At 38.8% G+C, this 20,602-nt stretch overlaps 1 protein-coding gene across 9 annotated transcripts in view; it reads right to left on the bottom strand.

Annotated features, from left to right (window-relative positions):
- LOC122564907 (rap guanine nucleotide exchange factor 1-like) overlaps nucleotides 1-20,602 on the bottom strand; it is a 243,172-nt gene that overhangs the window by 59,461 nt on the left and 163,109 nt on the right. For 4 of the 9 annotated variants that reach the window (XM_043720357.1, XM_043720358.1, XM_043720359.1 and 1 more), the window contains exon 10: nucleotides 15,733-15,935. In XM_043720357.1, the coding sequence (XP_043576292.1) occupies nucleotides 15,733-15,935 (203 nt within the window). Of the gene's footprint in view, nucleotides 1-7,328; nucleotides 7,500-15,732; nucleotides 15,936-20,602 lie in introns of all 9 variants that reach the window. The other 5 variants (XM_043720352.1, XM_043720351.1, XM_043720356.1 and 2 more) reach the window with 2 other exon arrangements.

Below are 20,602 nucleotides of genomic sequence, written 5' to 3'. Positions count from 1 at the left end.
TGGTTATTTAAGTGCTGCTACTCCAAGTTGAAAGTCTGTATGGTGAGACAGTGACATCATTCGTCAGTCTCGCATTTTCAACCATGCATAAATTTGAGCTCATCTAAAACTCTGTTGCCAGAATCCGAATTTGCACAAGTGCTGTTCACGCATTAACCCTGTGTTAGTTAGTCTACACGGACTCAAAAACACAGTAATTCCTTGATCTGAAAATGTGTGTACTGGATCGTAGAATCCTCTATCATCGCAAGCTTCCACAGCTCTAGTCCTACGGCTCAACATGGTAAAAGGTTATGTTTATTTCCAATTTTCATCATTCCAGCATTGATAGCAGAGTCTGCAGCTGCCTTGGGCCTGAACTTTTCCACCTTTCTCAATCCTCTATCCCCTTCAAGATACCGTTACAAACCAACCTCTCCTCCAGTCTCAGTGCCAAATTTTGTTTAATATCATTGTTTTTATGAAGCACCTAAAAGGTGTTTCACACCATTAAAGATGCTATATTCAGCAAACAGAAATTGTTTTCTCTTATTTACACCCACCCCAAACCCTGTCCCGACATGGCATTCATCAACCAAAGGTGTGCAGGTAATTATGAAAGCATTATCTTAGGAGGAGGTCAGGTTTGGAAAGGCAAATTACTTCAAGCACAATTTTTAAACCATTATCATTAGGTTTTTATTAAAATATAAATTTTAGGTTAGAATTCATGTTATTGATGACATTGAAGCCATAGTGAATTAAAAGTCCATGTAACTAGCTTTAAGAATGACGAATGCAACATTCAAAATAAGTACGGGCACAGCTTTAAATCTAACTATATCCCAAACTCATTGTCATAAATTGAATATGCTCTTGAATGAGCATACTGAGCAAAAGGTAAATATTATGGGAATTAAGAGATGACAATTAATGTCCATTGTAGGTGTTGAATGCAATTGCTCTAAAAACGATGCTTTGATGAGAATGTCAGGTTACAACAGCAATTTGATCACTGATTCTCCAAATATCTGAAGCTTCTGGCTCTCCCACAATCTAAGTTTATACAAAGTTAACAATGATATGGTCCAGAAGAGTTGAAAACCACAAACTATTTCTTGCAGTGTTGGTGATGCAGAATTTATTTTGAGCAGAATTCTACATAAGTTTATAAATTGATCTGGGGATATGCGCCCAGACTTTTTTATATTTTATTGGATGATAGCATGGTATTTTAAATCATTTAAAACTTATGAACACATTAGTAAAATAAAGATTGAATTTTAGTCAGATCAGACAGGAGTAAAATGTTGCTTCCTCTGCAATTCTATTCCAAATGTTGCTTAACTGTGAAAATGTACGATTTGGAAGCAAAGGATTTTCAGTTGGAATTACTAATTTCAAAGAGCACACATTTGAACTCCTTCACTTGTTTTGAAGCTTACATACCAAATTCAGCTACTCTTCAATATTAGTGCTCAGCTTTTAGCCTGTGTAGTGTAGACTTTTCTCTGCCTGCCCTAAATTTGGTCTGCAATGGTGTTTTCAGAGTACAAAATTCCAACAGGAGTACATCACTCTACAGAGGTTGCCAAATTGCTGTGCTAAGTGTAAAATGGCTACATAAAAATATAAAGTTTGTTGCATTCAAGTTGTTGATGTTCTTTACATTTTCTAAATTCAGATCATGTGAATGGTTTCATGTCTGAGTGCAAATGTTTCTACCCTTTATGCTTGCTACTTTTTTTATTATTATTTGGAAAATAACGTAGTCAACCAGTCTCACACACCTTTCCCAGAATAGTGGTGTCACCAGACTCTAATCTCCAAAACCCTCCTGAATCAACTTGCCTTCAAAAGATCTGCATGTGACCACTTGTAATTTGGATGTTTAAGAGCTCCACCTCCTTAATCATGCAGTCATTCTGTTCACTATTCCAACTTAAGAAATTAAGTTTTCCAATGTTTTGTAAATTTTGGACAATATCTGCTACTTTAAAAAATGTATAAGCAAAATAACTGACAAATCGTACAAATGGGCTGATGGTAAGTTTAACTTTAGAATGAATTATTCTCAAGACAGCGACTGTAAAATCGTGCTCCTAACTTCCGAAGTTGATAGAGGCAGTGTAATTTGCACAACCCAGTGTATGATCTAGACATATTATCAAATGCAAATTATGAATAAACAAGCAATTTAGAGCTAATAGGGCTCACTTAACAAATGAACAAAAATGGGCAGAAAATCTTGACTCTTAAGCTAATTACTAAAAGTAATCAACACTCAGGTAATGACTTAAGCAGGCTGCACCTACTACCCGTTCTTGACAAGTCTGTTTGGAGTCTGTCCTGACAAATTAATTTGCAGTTTCTCATACACTACCTACCCAATGAAGTAGGATGCATATTATAGTTAATTAAACTAATTACTAAAGGTTAATCACACTAATACTATACTTAATAAAACACAAATTTTGTATCAGAACCAATCTTCGCTACCAGTAAGTCAAAGCAGCTCAAACCTTCTGTTCCTATTCGAAGATACAGAACTAGCTTTTAGGGTTTAATGGCTCTATAGTTTGCTTTGCTTCATGAAGTAAACAGGCGGTAGATGGTTCACTGTAATCCCTCATGGACAGTCTTCTAAGTTAAATGTGCAAAACTACTTGGGATAGTAAATCTGCACCATCTTCATATACTGAGTGCATAAACAGCATCAACTGAGAGCTGAGCAATGTTCATTACTTATTTCACAGCTCTGCAAAGCAGAAAAATAAAACTCTTTTGGTGGGGATGAAAAATAACGAGAGGAAAAGGGACTAGAGCAACAAGATGAAAACTTCAGGATGTATTAATCCAAAATATGTGGACAAGTACCAACGGCAAATATGAGAAAACCTAAAACAGACAACTAAATCTAACGAAACTGGCTCCAATTGGTCATGCCTTTAGAGTGCTACCACACGTTATATTTTAATATCAGTATCTAAAAGTTAAATTTTAAAACCCTAACCTTATCATTTCTAACATAGCAAAATATAAAAGTCAAAAATACAGACAGCATAATTATTAAAACAAATCAGTGATGCTTCAACTATGTGAAATATTTTAAGACAAAGGCTTTTCAAAAAACCTACAAATTCATAATTATTTTAGATTAAATCAAGAAAACTACAAATCAATTATCTATGCCCATCCCCACTGCAGTTTATGACATCATAGTAATCTCAATCCAAAAAAAATGACCATGCTTCTAGCTGCCTGCCAGACATGCCTGGAACAGCACTGGAATGTGGTGAATGCAGTCACTTGCTGGGGCGAGAGCAAAGTATGAATCACACAAATAAAACTTGTTGTTAATTATCCTTCCAACTCCATATAGGTTATTGATTCCAGTGGGCCACAACACTATGAACTGTGCTAGCAGGAATTGGTTGCCGAGCTTCTAATTACAATGGTATTTGGCATTTTAACGTTAGGATTTTCCTCTTTGCTAAAACCTTGGAGCATGTTGTGCTGGAAGATATTTTACTTTAGTTGCTTATACCTCAATTTGTCAAGGACAGACTTTTCAACATGAATGCAATCTGTACATAAGCACAGCTTGTGCCATATAAAGTTAAGGAAAAAAATGATGCCCCATTTTCAATTGTTGGTCAAAGTCGTTTACAGCCGTTGGTCTAATATGAATCTAAATTTGCATGTATAGTCTTCAAAACCTGGACCATTAAGATTAATGGAGAATTTTTAAACCAAATGTGACAGTCTTATAACAACAATATTAAAATTAGTGCTGCTGGATTTTGCTCAACATAGTTTAATTTCAATCTGCATTTAGTCAGTTTCAATATATGAGGTTCAGGTTCACAATATGTTTGAATTAATAGTAAATCTTTAGTACAAGACCATAAGAAACAGGAACATAAACAGTCTGATCAGTGCCTGGAGCCTGCTCTGCCATCCAATAGGATCACGGTTGATCAGACATTCCTCATGTCCACTTTTCTGTGTTTCTCCCATAACTGTAGATTCCCCAACTGATTAAGAATCTATCTCAGCCTTAAATATACACAAGATTCTGCCCCCACAGCCTCCGTGGCAAGGAGTTCCAAAGACTCTAAACACTCAGAAGAAATTTCTCATCTTAAATTGGTGCCCATTTATTCTAAGACTATGCCCTCTGGTCCTAGATTCTCCCATGCAGAGAAACAGCTTTTTAGTATTTATGCTGTCAAGCTCCTTAAGAATTCTGTGTGTTTCAGAGTCCCAAACTTTTAACTTTTGCTCACAGGATAAACCCTCCACACCAGGCTTCATCCTAGCAAACTTTCTCTGAACTGCCTCCAATGGAATGACATTTCCTTAAATAATGGGATCAAATCAAGTGTTGTCTCACCAAATTGTACGGTTGTAGTAATACTTCCTACTCTTACAGACCAACTCCCTTGAAATTAGGGACAACATTCTGATATCCTTCCTGATTACCCACTGTATCTGTGTGCTAACTTTGTGTTTTAAACACAAGAACATCCAAGTACTTGTAGGTAGCAGCATTTTGCAGTTTTTCTCAATTTAGTAGTACTTTGTTCTTTTCTTCCTTCCAAAACAAACTTCACATTTTCCCATGTTATATTCTACTTGCCAACTTTTTGCCCTTTCACTCAATCTAGAAATATTGCTCTAAAAAATGGTTACTAACAGTTAATAATCTGCCCTTCCACCACCTTTTATGTTGCCTGCCAACTACAGTACAGTTGCTTCGTCCCTCCAAGTTATTGTCATACATTGTGAACAGTTGTGGTCTAAACATCAATCCCTGTGGAACTCCATTTGCCACAGGTTGCCAACCTGAAAAAGAACCTCTTATTCCCGCTCGCTGTTGTTTAGCTGATTCTTTATGCCAATACACTACCTCCAAAAATATAGGTTCTTATCTTGTGACTTAATCTTTTGTGAAGTACCTTGCCGAATGCCTTCTGGAAGTCCAAACATATCTATTGGTTCCTCTCTATCCATTCTGATGGAAACTTCCTCAAATAACTCAATTAGTCAGACATTATATTCCTTTCATGAAGCCATTCTAACACTGCTTGATTAGATTATGATTTTTCAAATGTGCTATGACTTCTTTAATAATTGATTTCAATACTTTTCTAATAATAAACTAATGGGTCTACCTGCTTTTTAGTCTCTTTCCCTTTTTAAGTAGGGATGCCATTTGTAGTTTTCCAATCCTTTCGTACTTCTTCAGAATCCTCTGACTTCTGGAAAATTACAACCAATGGATCAACGGTCTCTGTTGGGATCTCAGGATTCAAGCTATCAGGGCCAGGGATTTCTCTGCCTTTAGCCCCATTAGTTTGTCTAATACAACTTGAGTGATGACGATGGTACTTAATTCTTCCCCATATTCTTTAGTATTAATAGGATGTTCAAAATATCTTCCACTGTAAAGACTCATGCAAAATATCTGTTTAACTCCTCTGCCATTTTCTTGTTTCCCAAAACCATCTCCCCAGTTAGTTGATTGTACATATTTTTAAAAATTCTCATTACTTTAGAAAAATGAAAGGGTGACTCAAGTAGTAAAGATACTCAGGCACTTCCACTAATTGGAGAAGACCAGCTGAGAATGAAGTTTTTACAAAATTAACTGGTTGAGTTGACCAGGCCTTGGAGATTAAGTTTTTTAGAAGGAATACAAGACACTAACCACTAGGATTCCAGAGGTCAGTGTTCAAGATGAATTGAGGGGAGGTAGGAGCGAACACAACAGAAAATCACAGAAGAATTTTTTTTTTTAAACAAAGTATTTTCTTGCAACTTTTAGTAGAAATCAGAATAATTATGTTGAAGCAGTTTCCCTGTTGAAGTAGTGTATTTTTGAATTTGGTTCACAGATGTTACACTTCTGTAAAAAGTGTGATAAACCCCACATTACAGTAACTTCCCAATGTCATTTGTGTCCTTCATGTTGCAGTTCATATGAAATTATTTGCAAATATGCGAAAACAAAATGAGAGACACTGGTAGAAAAATAAGCAATTAATTAATTTCACATGGAATTGCATAATTCAGTACCTTTATCAATCAGACCTTGCAAATTTCATGTTTCGATCAAATATCTGTTTATCAAAATATGAACTAGAGTATTGCTAAATAAAAGATGCATTTTGTTGAAGCTTTCCAACTTGAATTCATTCAGGACAATTTGCAAGAAATACCAATGGAAAAGCAAAAAAAAAGCACATTCATACTGTATGAGAAGTGAGTGTTGATTGGCTGTCTAGTTGGCCAATATGTACTCCCAATTTGCCAACCAATCAACACTCTCCACTATTAGTAGTTTTCCATTTACACTGGTAAATCTTTGGAATTATACTATGGAGGAAAAGGCAAAAAGATTTGGTAAGTGTGTCCTTTTTAGCAAACTCAAGCCCTGAGCTACCAAATAACTACAAGCATGAACTTCACAACAAAAGCAGTCAAACTTTTATCAGGCTTTAAGTCATTTAGCACAGATCAAAAACATGTTCAAATTAAGCAAACTCCGCATCCACAGTTGTTACACAATCCTTGATAAAATGAGAAAAACATTCAGGATTTCTGAGGAGGTCACAAAAATCTCTTCTTTTCTCTAGTTCCTGAGGACAGTATATTATGCTTTCTAGTTCCAAAGAGACTCAAAAAGACAGCCTTATTTCATAGGACACCTGCTTAATTTTCTACTGTTAACGAAGTTATGAGCCTGCGTCTTATTTTATATACAAAACCCTTTTCCATCTCTTCAGGTGATTTGAAGTATCAGTTCAAGTTATTCAGTAAGAATTGCAATGAGAACTCTGCCATTTTGAAAGACACATTACAAAGAAGAATTGCTAGCTGTGTGACTATGCAAGATAAAGTCATCTTGATTAATAATCTGATGCAAACGCCTCCTACAATTTTAGTTAGGAGAAAGTGAGGACTGCAGATGCTGGAGGTCAGAGTTGAGTGTGTGGTGCTGGAAAAGCACAGCAGGTCAGGCAGCATCATAGGAGTAGGAGATCGACGATTCGGCAAAAGCCCTTCATCAGGAATCCGGATCCTGCCTAACCTGCTGCACTTTAACGCACCACAGTCTTGACTACAATTTTAGTTGTCTAGCTCTAATTCAGGGGCGCAAACTGAAATTTTGATCACAAGTTACAACATCCCAAACAAACAGTCAACATGCAACGATGTAATGTTTTTCTCTCCAAAGCCAAACTGTTTCAATCCAGTCTGATTTCTTATTGGATTAACTAAGGCAGTTGGAAGCATGCTCACACTGAAGATCACAAGACTTGAACTTTAGTCAGCACACTCACCGAAGATGAGGATAAGGAGTTGTGACGACTCAGGAAGGAATTGGAGACGGACATGCTGATACTGGTAGCAGTACTGGCGCCTTCAGGTACAACAAGCACCTTCGACTGCTGAAGGTAGAATGAGGAAGAAGAGAAGGAAGAGGAATAGGAAGCAGCAGAATAGGATGCCTGCTTGAAACAAGTAGAGAGACAGACACACAAAGAAATAGAGACAGAAATGTCAATAGTAAAGAGAGTAAGCTACAACATGGAGGACATTTTGTTTTACAAAAGTTAATTGTTCAAGCTGAAATATTTACACCACCATACAAATTAGAATGGTTACTTATTTTTTGATATTTGCTATAATTTTAAAGAATGCCAAAAGGGGTATGCTGTAAATGCTTGCCAGTAGGTTTCACATAGAATTAATCCAAGCAAAAGTTTTAATGAAACATCACCGTGGCTCTTTTCCCCCTACCCCGCCATCCCAAAACAGTGAACAGCTTTTACACATAGGTCATCTACACAGCATAACTGACCATGTTGAACATTTTATTCTTGCAGCACAGTTATTTGCATAGATCAAAAAAGAAACTCAGTTTTAACTTCTGGATTCTTCAGATACCCCTGCACAAAGCTTGAGTAATTTAACTGGGAAAAATCACTACAGATGAAAACTCCTTCAATCCTGTAAGGTAGAATTTTCCCTTCCCTATTAACACTTACAAATAGTCCATCTTTCGTTGGCTCAAGGAAAGCTTTGCGAACATAGAACACAATATAGGCCCTTCGGCCCACGATATTGTGCCAAACATTTATCTTAGTCGAAGATCAACCTAAACTACACGCTCATCAACTTACTGCTGTCCACTTGCTTGTGAAGAAACCCAAAGACATGGATTGAATTTTTTAAAAAATAGTATGCTTATGGTTTTAATTTATTTCAGATGCTCCCATTCTCACAAGCCCTTCCCAAATTTAAAGATAATAAAAATTATTCCCTTTTCCTGCTAAGTATCCACTTTATTTGGAGAAGTGATTTCACTCAGCAGCCCCTTCAGATAGAGTCATAGAGATGTACAGAATAGAAACAGACCCTGCGATCCAACCTGTCCATGCCGACCAGATATCCCAACCCAATTTAGTCTATTCATATACCCATCCAAATGTCTCTTAAATGTTGCAATTGTACCAGCCTCCACCACTTCCTCTGGCAGCTCATTCCATACACTTACCACCCTGTGTGTTAAAAAGTTGCCCCTTACGTCTCTTTCATATCTTTCCCCTCTCGCCCTAAACCTACGCCCTCTAGTTCTGGACTCCCCGACTCCAGGGAAAAGACTTTGCCTATTTACCCTACCCATGCCCCTCATAATTTTGTAGGAATTCATTGTTTATTCATCTTAATACAATGTACTAGTGATAAGACCACATTTGGAACGATTGCAATGGGCTCCAAACCAACCAAAATATGAAATGAATAAGAAAAAAGCATACTTCACAGCATTTTGCAATGTCTGGACACTCATTAAAAACAAAAACAAATTCTTTGAAGGCGTAACAGTAAGTTAGACCAGGGAAACCCAGTGAATGTCATCTATCTAGACTTCCAAAAAGCCTTTAATAAGGCGCCTCACGGGAGGCTGCTAAGTAAGGTGAGGGCCCATGGTGTTTGAGGTGAGCAACTGGCATGGATTGGGGATTAGCTGCCTGACAGAAGGCAGAGAGTTGGGATAAAAGGTTCTTTTTCGGAATGGAAGCTGGTGACAAGTGGAGTCCCACAGAGTTCAGTGTTGGGGCTGGAGCTGTTCACTTTATATATTAATTTTCTGGATGAAGAGACAGGCAAAGTTCGCTGATGATATGAAGTTAGGCGGACAGAAAGGTAGTACTGAGGTGGTGGGGAGGCTGCAGAAAGATTTAAACAGTTTAGGAGAGTGGTCCAGGAAATGGCTGATGAAATTCAACATGAGCAAGTGCGAGGTCTGGCACTTTGGTAAAAAGAATATAAGCATGGACTATATTTTTAAAACGTTCAGAAAGTTGAAGTACAAAGGGATCTGGGAGTGCTAGTTGATTTGCAGGTCGAGTCCATGATTAAGAAAGCAAATGTTGTCATTTATCTCAAGAGGGTTGGAATATAAAAGCAGTGATGTGCTTCTGAGACTTTATAAAGCTCCAGTTAGGCCCCCATTTAGAATAAGGTATCCAGTTTTGGGCCCTACACCCTCAGGAAGGACGTACTGGCACTGGAGCATGTCCAGCGGAGATTCACACAGATGACTCCTAGAATAGTAGGCCTAACATATGATCGGCGGCGGATCCTGGGATTGTATTCATTAGAGTTTAGAAGGTTGAAGGGAGATCTAATAGAAGCTTACAAAATAATGCATGGCTTAAAAAGGGTGGACGCGGGGAAATTGTTTCCATTAGGCGGGGAGACTAGGACCCATGGGCATAGCCTTAAAACTAGAGGGTGTCAATTTAGAACAAAAATGAGCAGACATTTGTTCAGCCAGACAGTGGTGGGCCTGTGGAATTCATTGCCATGGAGCGCAGTGGAGGCTGGGACACTGGGTGTCTTCAAGGCAGAGAGTGATAAATTCTTGATCTTGCAAGAAATTGAGGGCTACAGGGAGAGTGCGGATAAGTGAAATTAAAACACCTATCAGCTGTAATTAAATGGCAGAGTGGACTCAATGGGCCGAATGTCCTTGCTTCTACTCCTATGTCTTATGGTCTTATAAGACATTTGGTTTCAAAACAAGTTTTGTAAACCACAAAATAGTATCTGCATCATTAACAGTTTTCTGAAATTCTTCAATAGTCAACAGATTTATTGTGCCTGTACACCATGGAATAGAACTGCCACTTTTAACTGTGTAACTTTTGCATGATTAGCTGCAACTGTGTAGTATTTCACTACACAGTGAAATCTATTCAACCATTGCTGGTGCAGCATAAATAGCAGTGTGGGTGCAATTATGAACTTTTTCCCGGGTGAAAAATTGATTCCAAGTGGAAACATCTTATGGTAAATGAGTTTAGCCAACCTTACTCAGTAATCTGATTAGAAAAGTTAGAATCTTTCAGCACAGGAGACAATTTAATCTATTCTACTTGCATTAACTTTATCGAACTAATTGTCTGCTTTCTCTCCAATCCTGTAAATTACTTTACTATCTTTTTGAAAGTTACTATTCAATCCCTTTTCACTTTCCTTGCAGACACTGAATTCTATATCCTCAGATCCACTGCTTAAGAGCATTTGTCATCTCCTTTTGTTCATTGTATTAAAGATGCCCTCTGCTTAGTGATTCACCCATCAGTGTTAACAGCTTTTATCCTTTGTATAACCCTTTCTGAATTTTCAGCACCTGTAGTTCATCTCTACTCTGCTTGGAAAAGTCCCAGATATCTCTAATCTCTCCAGATATTTTAACTGAATGCCTTCATCCCTCGGTCTAGAAGTCTGCAGTACACCAGACCACTGCTGATGATTGACTTGCTTGGGAGCTCAAGGAAAATAACCTGCCACTGGTAATGAAAATCTTCTGTTGCAACAACTAAACAAACATTCTGATGAGTAAGTACTATGATCCTGGCTGTGCCAGAAGCTTGCCAAGATGTGTGCAGTAATGTGGTTAAACCTGAAGAGTACAACACCCAGGTCTTTGGTACTTAGCTACATTTTCTCACAAGCATTATATAATTAAACTAGGGATTTCTTGGTAATTTAGTTTAGATAGACATAGAAACCTATGCACATACACTTAGTGTGACAGCAAAATGAAATTCTTGTGAAAACAAATTCACTTCCAGTTATAGAAGTTTTCTCTAAATCATTTAAATGTAATTTGAAAAAAAAATTCACAATGACAATATTTAAAATGCATAGGAAAAACTTCAAATTTAAGTGTTTGAATAGAACAGTGCAGTGCCTCTGCACTCCAAATTGACAGGCTTTTGCCTTCACAGATCTGTCTGCCATTGAAGAGGTTTCAGTGTTCACGACAGAGAAACAGTTCAAGACGTCTTGGTCACTTCCCTGTATACTATTTCAATAAATGTGCAATGTAAAAAAAGAATACAGCCTACTTACTGCAGCACACCCACTGCATTCAAATATTTCAAGTCAACATATGTATAGCTGTTTCAAATAAGTGTCAGAAATTGACACCATTCTTTTGTAAAGAATGTGAATTACCAGTAAGACAGTGCAAAAAAAAATGCACTGCATGCTCACACATGAATTCTAGCACTATAATTGAATACAGGATCATTTAAAGGTTTTATTTGTAAAATTCTTCTACTTAAATTATTCACATTCCAAATTTATGACCAGACGTTTGCTCCATCTCCCAACAGCATTCTAGTGCTGAAGATCCCAATGTTTTCATTGACTAGATACTAAGCTGGACTATTATTATAAATTCTGCAGCAACAAGAAACTGGGAACTCTGCAGCATATAGAGTCAAAGTCAGAGACGTACAGCATGGAAACAGACCCTTCAGTCCAACTCGTCCATGACGACCAGATATCCCAACCCATTCTAGTCCCACCTGCCAGCACCCGGCCCATATCCCTCCAAACCCTTCCTATTCACATACCCATCCAAATGCCTCTTAAATATTGCAATTGTACCAGCGTCCACCACTTCCTCTGGCAGCTCATTCCATAAATGTACCACCCTCTGTGTGAAAAAGTTGCCCCTTAGGTCTCTTTTATATCTTTCCCCTCTCAACCTAAACTTATGCCCTCTAGTTCTGGACTCCCCTACCCCATGGAAAAGACTTTGTCTATTTATCCTATCTCCATGTCCCTCAATTTTGTAAACCTCTATAAGGTCACCCCTCAACCTCCCGACGCTCCAGGGAAAACAGCCCCAGCCTCTCCCTATAGCTCAAATTCTCCAACACTGGCAACATCCTTGTAAATCTTTTCTGAACCCTTTCAAGTTTCACAACATCTTTCCAATAGGAAGGAGACCAGAACTGCATGCAATATTCCAACAGTGGCCTAACCCAATGTCACGTACAGCCTCAACATGATGTCCCAACTCCCGTACTCAATACTCTGACCAATAAAAGCAAGCATACCAAATGCCTTCTTCACTATAACTCGTATTCTGACTGCAAACCATCCCTGCCACCTCCCCGCCAAAAAAAAGTCATAAGTATGATGGAGTACTCTCCACTAACCTGGATGTGTGCAAGTCCAACCACGCAAGAAGCTTACCACCCAAGGCAAAACAGCCTGCTTGATCAGCATCCAATCTACCATCTCAGATGCACTGCAGTAACTCAAGGTTTTTTTAAAAAATCAACACCTTCCAAAGGTGTATGAACTAAAAGGACCAGGTAGCAGATGCACCAGAATACCTCCAGTTATAAGTTTCCCTCCACGTCACACATTATTCTAAAGTGGAACAAAGACATTTCTTTATTGTCACAGGGTCAATATTAAGGAGTTCTTTCCCCAATTGTACTGATGGGCTGAAAAGGTTCAAAACACTGGCTCATCACCAACATCTCAAGCAATTAGGGGTGAACAACAAATCCTGGTCTTGCAATTCACCTTGCATTCCATTAAAAACAAATAAACAAAACAGCATCTAAATGTAAAGTGGTTAAGAGATAATATGACATCAATGCAGTTCAAATTATGAGAAAAGATCAAATCTCTCAAAATTCCCACTGTCAGCGACAAGTATATATCATTTCTCAGTTTTAAAATTAGAAAAGCTGCAGTTTTCTAAAATAAAAAACAAACTGCCACAAATCAACAATACTAATGTTTGAAGGTGCAAAGAAAATGCAACACTCTGCAGACTAGTCCTCCACAAAACTCATCCCTATCAATCAGCAAATTCTATTCAAACTATGTTGAATTCAAATGTTCCTTTAGGGCATATTTTTAGGCAACAAGGAACTTTATAGACTATCACTCAGAACCTAAGTGTAATTCTTTCAATGGCGCACTAACAAGTAAAGGACAAATATCAATACCATTCAATTACTAAACAACAAATGCTTTCACACAAGTCTGAACTCATCCAGGAGTTGTCTTAAACATCAAGTACTCAAGTTGTAATCTCAAACCTTAAATCATCAACTCAAGTCTGAACCTTGACCATTTCTCGCATCTTAAGGTAATATAAAAGCACCAGGATGGTAGACAGTGAACTAGATGAACCACAGTCATTTTCCATATAGCAGTTCCTATGTTTTTGTTTACAATAATACAACCCCTCAAACTATAAATAAGACTTAGTTATTTTTAAAAATGATTAGGAAAGCTTTAGAAGGATATGGGCCAAATGCAGGCAAATGTGGCTATTTTAGTTTGGGGAAACCTGGTTAACACAAAGGAATTGGGCTGAAGGGTCTGTTGCCATGCTATGACTCCATATAACTGAATAAGCATCAATAAGCCTCAAAAACATGCTTTAGTGCTTTGATAGTACCAAATCAAAAATCTTAGGTTCACCTGCAGATGGCTTCAATTCAATGATATACATACGCACAAAAGCAACAGATCCCAATAGAGACAAGTTTAAATAACTACACAAAACAGGTTTATATTGACTGGTGTACAACCATATGTACTTTCAGAACAAGTGGATGGCATATACCTCTATCAGTTGTTTCCTTGCAAAAGAGAGAACACAGATTTACCCTTTGCTCATAACAATTTTAAATGAACTGAAATGTTCGGTTATGCTGACTAGGTGGAATTTGCATTATCACAAAATGCAATGACACTGACAGTATTTTGTCGCCATAATATTAAAAGGCCTTTCATAAACAGTGAGCATCTAACAAGTAATAAGAAAGAAAATAATTTATTTTGATGAAAGCTTAAATTCAAGCATTCTTTTACACTCTTTTTAATAATGTATATTATGTTGGGCTGGACCATGCCACAAAACCAAGTACAACAAAACTAAGCATCAACTTGACAAATCAACAGCATCTTTATATCACATGGCAGGGAAACAAGTAGGTGAAATCAGAATTATGTGAATGAACTATCAAAATTTAATAGATCAAAATGGTTAATCTTCTGACAATTTTGCCAACTTGAAATCATTACTTTAAACCAAATGGAGCTAAATATTTTGTGCCAGAACACATCAGCACACTAAAATTTATTTAGCACATGGGGGAAGTGATGGTCTAGTGGGATTATTGCTGGACTGTTAATCCAGGGACCCAGGACACATTCTAAGGACCCAGGTTTGAATCTCGCCATGGCAGACAATAGAATTTGGATACAATAAAAATCTGGAATTAGGCGTCTCATGATGACTATAAATCCATAGCTGATTGTCAGAAAAACTCATCTGGTTCACTAATGTCCTTTAGGGTTGGGTAATAAATGCTAGCCTAGCTGGTGATACCCTCATCCAATTAATGAATAAAAAAAAAGCACGTGACAAGATAAGCACTGAAACATACAAAAAACAGAAATTGCTGGAGAAACTCCACAGGTCTGGCAGCATCTGTGGATAGCAAACACTTCATGTTTCAAGTCCAGTGACCCTCCTTTGGAATAACAGTAGCTGGACTTAAAACATTGACTATTTTCTACCTACAGATGCTGCCAGACCTGCTGGGTTTCTCCAGCATTTTGTGCTTTTTGTGTTTCAGATTCCAGTATCCACAGTTCTTTGTTTTATTTTAGTCTAAACTGATGACCTTACACACCAAAGACTGCAATGCACAATTACATATTGAAATTTCAAATACATCTATCTGACTTAAGAAAACTCAAAAATATATTTTGATTCCCTTTCTTGCCTGTAAATACTTTCCCTTTGGATAACCACACTTTTTCCACTCTCAAAAAAATAAACAAGTGGTCAGGATCAAACATAACACTGAGCTTTAATTTCAGACTGAATGACAGACAAAGAGTGAACTAATCATACTTAAAACTGCACATAGCATCAATATTAATTTCCACAAAATGTGCTATTTAAAGGTGAACACCAATTGCACATTAATATATGCAATGTTACAGCTCTACTAGTCAAATTTAATGTGTTTGATAATTGAATTAACCAAAGTATCATGAATACTTAACTATTTTGAGACATTAAGCCTAGTTATTACAAGCAAGAAATAACTGCATAGAACAAAATCCATTATAATTTTATTCTAAAAATTAGTCAGGTACATGCTTATAGTCATTCCAACCATTAACCATTAACCATAAAATTACCCAAAAAATTGAGTGAATAACATTTGAAGCAAGTTTGTCAAAAATATGAAAATGTTAGCTAGCCCACTGAAGTGATTCCTTCTCATCAACTTCTCTTCATCTTCTCCCCAAACATGATATTTTCGAGCTTTGTACATAAACCCTAATACATCTAGGTTTTATGCATTCCTGGCAAAACAATAAAGTCAAACTTACCAGTTGCCTTTGCTTGGGTGGGAGAACTGGAGGAGGCAGAATCTCAAGAGATGAATCAGTGCTGCTGAAAGAGTCATTGAATCCATAGACTTCCTGAAATCGTTTGTTCCTCTGTTCATAAATATGCTCATTCTGTGGTGTCTGGTAAAAAACATGAGGCTGCGGCTCAGAATAATCCTCCACAAACTGCATATACGCGTGAACTAAAAAAATTGGTAGGGAAGAAAAGAAGAAAAACCAATCAGCAAGCTGTATCAAGGTGGATTTATTTTAGTCATCAGCAATAATGGGAACTTTGCAACACAGCAGTTAGACAGCATAAAGATTGAGATCATGGTGATTTAGTCCCAGGTAAGGTTCTAACACTGATGAAACACCCTTCATTCACGACATAGCAGAATAAGTGTGGAGGTAGAAAGGAGGAAAGAAATAGATATGACTATAAGACATAGGAGCAGAATTAGTCCATCCTGCATATCAAGTCTGCTCTACCATTGATCATGGCTGGTATGTTTCTCAACCCTATTCTTCTACCTTCTCCCCATAACCCATGATCCCCTCACTAATGAGGAACCTAATTTATGTCTTCAATACATTCAATGATTTGGCCTCCACAGTATTCTGCAGTCTTGTGTTCCACAGATTAATCACCCTCTGACTGAAGAAATGTCTTCTCATCTCAGTTCTAAAGGGTCTTCAATTCACTCTGAAATTGCGCAGTCAGGTCTGAGTCTCTCTGAAGAGTGGAATCATCTTCTTGATGCCCACTCTGTAAACTCAAAGTAAGGTTCCTTTGACACCACTCCCAGGACAGGGACAACAAGGTGCTAAAATACAGGCCAAGGGTTCTACCACTCGTTTGAACTCAAAGTAAACCAAACAAAGTCCCCTCGGCACTGTCCCCCCATCAAAAACTCCCAGGAGAGGGACAAAAAGGGTTAAAATATGCAATAAATCTCCCTCTATTTTTTCCAGCGAGTCCAAAAAAAAATAACAAGAGCAGCACTCACAGGAGCATCATATCAAAATCAAACACAAATGAAAAAGTTGAACGGAATCTTACAAACCTAAACAGAAACTTACGAAATCAAAATTATGTCATCCAGACCAATGATGCACTCCAGCCTCTGCAGTGCCCATTGATGTTGAGGGGCCTTGATCTTGCCGGTTAGCACCATGTGCTCCCTCTCCATGGTGACCAGAGTATGGACACAACTGCAAAAGATGGGCAGACAGCCAGAAACGATGAGCCCCTCTGTAGCCCGCTGACTGAATCTGTTGATGGCCACCTTGGCCAGGCACAGGAGCAGACGCACAAAGCGGCCCCTTGACTGGTCTGCCCCTCCCCACAGATGGAGACGCCTGCAGATCTGGAGCATGAGACTGAAGTACAACCAAAACTGAAGGAGCAGCCCCCTCAAAAAACTAAACAGGTGCTGGAAATGGGAGCAGTGTTAATGTGGAAGAGTCTCTTCCAGGCCACAAAAACAACACATGGTCTAGCACCTAGTGAAGTGACTCAACCTACAGTTGCACAGGATTACCACGTGCAGCATTTACCACCCAGAACCAGAGGGAGAACAGGAGGATCTCTTTGTCGAGGGCCCTCCACTGGATATCTCCGTCACCGGAGGGCAAAACAGTACACCAAGGTATATCCAAACAGTGTGTAAAAATGTAGAAATGGAGAACATGCAGCAGCAGCAGCTCATACAGGAAACAGCTCCACACTGTCTGAAATGGAGACGGCTCAGTGGTGCACCACGTCACAGGGGAGAGTCCCCCACGTGGCACTGATGTCAAGTTCTGGACTGCCAAGGGTCAGCCTGTCCGGAAGTCCATTGCTCACCCCGTGAGCCACCTTGAGTTCATGTCAGGACTGAGCACCTTGTTCCTCAGGGCCTGGATACAGACTGACACCCTCGTGGCCAACTGCACCAGCATTATCCAGCCCACCATTCAACCATTCAGTGCACCCCAACCCTGGTGAGCCCAACATCCCAAGTCCTCCACTCCTTCAGCCAGCAGAGACCGCGCTGACGGGGGAACCTGTTTCTGAGCAGTGGCTCCCTTCCACATCCTACATATTAATCTTAAGAGAATCCTTAACTAGGACTCCCGAGTGCTTTTCTGCTTCAGATTTCCAAAGCTTTTCGTCTATTTAGAAAATAGTCTACACCTCTATTCTTCCTACCAAAGTGCATAGCCTCACTTTGCCACATTGCATTCCATCTGCCACTTCTTTGTCTACTCCCCAGCCTATCCAGGTCCTTCAATCACCTTCTCACTTCATGCTATCTACCCTTCCACCTATCTTTTGTGTCATCTGCAAACTTAGCAACAATGCCCTCAGTTCCTTTGTCCAAATTGTTATATTGGAATGTAAATAATTGTGGTCCCAAAACTGACCTCTGCAGAACTTCACTCGTCACTGGCTGCCATCCTTGAAAAGGCCTCTCACTCCTTACACTCTACCTTCTGACAGTTAGCCAATCCTTAACTATGCTAGTACTTTGCAACTAACAGCATAGGCTCTTATCTTATTTAGCAGCATCCTGTGTGGCACCATGTCAACGGTCTTTTGGAAATCCAAACAGATCACTTCCACTGGTTTGCCTTTGTCTAACTTGCTCCTTATCTCAAAGGACTGTAATGGAATGGTTACGCATGACTTCCTCTTGATAAAGTTGTGCTCAGCCCTGTTTTACCATGCACTTCCAAGTACAGAGGAACCTCGATTATCCGGCATTTGATTAATCTAATTTCAGATGATCTGAACAAGATCCCGATGCGCGGCTAACTATGTTATCTGGCACCCGAATAACCAAACAAAATATTCCCTGCTTGTGTCCTTCAGATAATGGAGGTTCCTCTGTACTCTGCAATGTCATTCTTAATAATAGACTCTAAAATCTTGCCAACAACAGAGGTCTAGTTGGACTATTATTTCCTGTATCTTGCCTCTCTTTCTTAACTAGGAATGTTACATTAACCATTTTCCAGTCCGCTGGGAGCCTCCCTGACTCTAGTGATTCCTGAACAATCACCACCAACGCCTCTACAATCTCCTTCAGAATTCTGAGTTGTAGTCCATCTGGTCCTGGTGGTTGATCCACCTTCAGACTTTCTGCTTCCCCATCATCTTCCTTAGTGATGGCCATTATACTCACATCTGCCCCCTGAATTGAAGTTTGGTATGCTGCTGATGTCTTCCATTTCTTTATTCCCCATTACTACTTCTCCAGCCTCATTTTCCAGTGGTCCAATGTCCACACACTTCTACCTTTCAAATATCTAAATAAAACTTCTTTTAGATTACTAGCTTACTCTGATATTTCATCCCCTCTGCCACTTTGCATTTTCAGTTATCCTCTGCTGTTTTTTAAAGACTTCGTAATCTTCACCACTGTCAGCCATGTTGCCTCACCCTCCTTTTAGTATACCTCTTCGTCCTTGGGATTAATTTCAGCTGTGCTTTCCACGTTATCCCAGAAAGTCCTGCCATTGCTGTTCCACTGTCTTCTCTATTAGGCTTCTCCTCCAATCAACTCCTCCCTTATGTCTTTATATTTACCTTTACTCAATTGTAATACCGTTATGTCTGAGTCTAGTTCTCCCTCTCAAGCTGTAGAGTGAATGCTATCATATAGTGATCATTGGTCCAGACGGTTTCCTTCACCTTCAGTCCCCTAATCAAGTCTGCTTCATTGTACATCAAACAGAACTGTTTATTCCCTAGTGGGCTCTAGCACAAGCTGTTCCAAAAGAACCATCTAGTCGTCATTTCACAAATTCATTTTCTTGTCAGAATTAATTTGCTGTTATGCTGTGGGTACTAATTTGCCCATGCACCTTATTAACTGAATGAACATGACGTTTTTTCTTTTTAGAAAATTATGGGCAGCATGGTGGCTCAGTGGTTAGCACTGCTGCCTCAGCGCCAGGGTCCCAGGTTCAATTCCAGCCTTGGGTGACTGTCTATGTGGAGTTTGCATGTTCTCCCCATATCTGCGTGGGTTTCTTCCGGGTGCTCCGGTTTCCTCCCACATTCCAAAGATGTGCAGGTCAGGTGAATTGGCCACGCTAAATTGTCCATAGTTGTTAGGAGCATCAGTCAGAGGGGGGCGATTTACTCTTCGGAGGGTCAGTGTGGACTTGTTGGGCCGAAGGGCCTGTTCCCACACTGTAGGGAATCTAACCTAATCAAAAAAAAACTAATTGCGGAATATTGCAGCAGTTAATTTTTCGGAGAGGATAGAGAGATAACTCAGCAAAGTCCTTGCAATACACTGCAAGATTGACAGCTTCTGATGGAAACAAATTGATGATTACTAAACTTGGCAACTTTATCCAAAACTTTCATAGCCAATTACGTTCTTGATTTTATTCAAAAATTCAAAAATAAAGTTCACACGCGAGTCAGAATTTCACGATTTAAACCTTTTCCAGGTTGACACTCATGTAATATTGAGCATACACTGCATATTAGGAAGAGACATCATTTAAAAAAGGAGGTTCAACTATAAGCTGAATCATCTGCAAAACAATCCTGAAGCACAGGTAAGTGTTCCTGTGCTCTGACTGATGCATATTCCTCAACAAATGTCATCAATATAATCCTTTCTTTCACAAGTTAGGGACCTCTTTACATGTAATCTGGCTACCATAGTTGCCTACAAGACAAAGTTTAGAAGCAACTCAGCCTTGGAATGCTTTCAAAGTCTTGCAAACAGCCACAGTGACAACCATAGCTAAGACTTTGGCTGTAACTGTAGGAAAAATGTTAGTGATACAACAATTTATTTTTTCATATACCCAAACTAACATTCAAGCCACACAGCAATTACGAGACAAGAAAGCACCAATCTTT

The sequence above is a fragment of the Chiloscyllium plagiosum genome, chromosome 30, assembly GCF_004010195.1.
Source record: "Chiloscyllium plagiosum isolate BGI_BamShark_2017 chromosome 30, ASM401019v2, whole genome shotgun sequence".
Taxonomy (NCBI): Eukaryota; Metazoa; Chordata; class Chondrichthyes; order Orectolobiformes; family Hemiscylliidae; genus Chiloscyllium; species Chiloscyllium plagiosum.
Note: the sequence above shows the minus strand (reverse complement) of the source record. Positions and strands in the feature narration are given on the sequence as shown.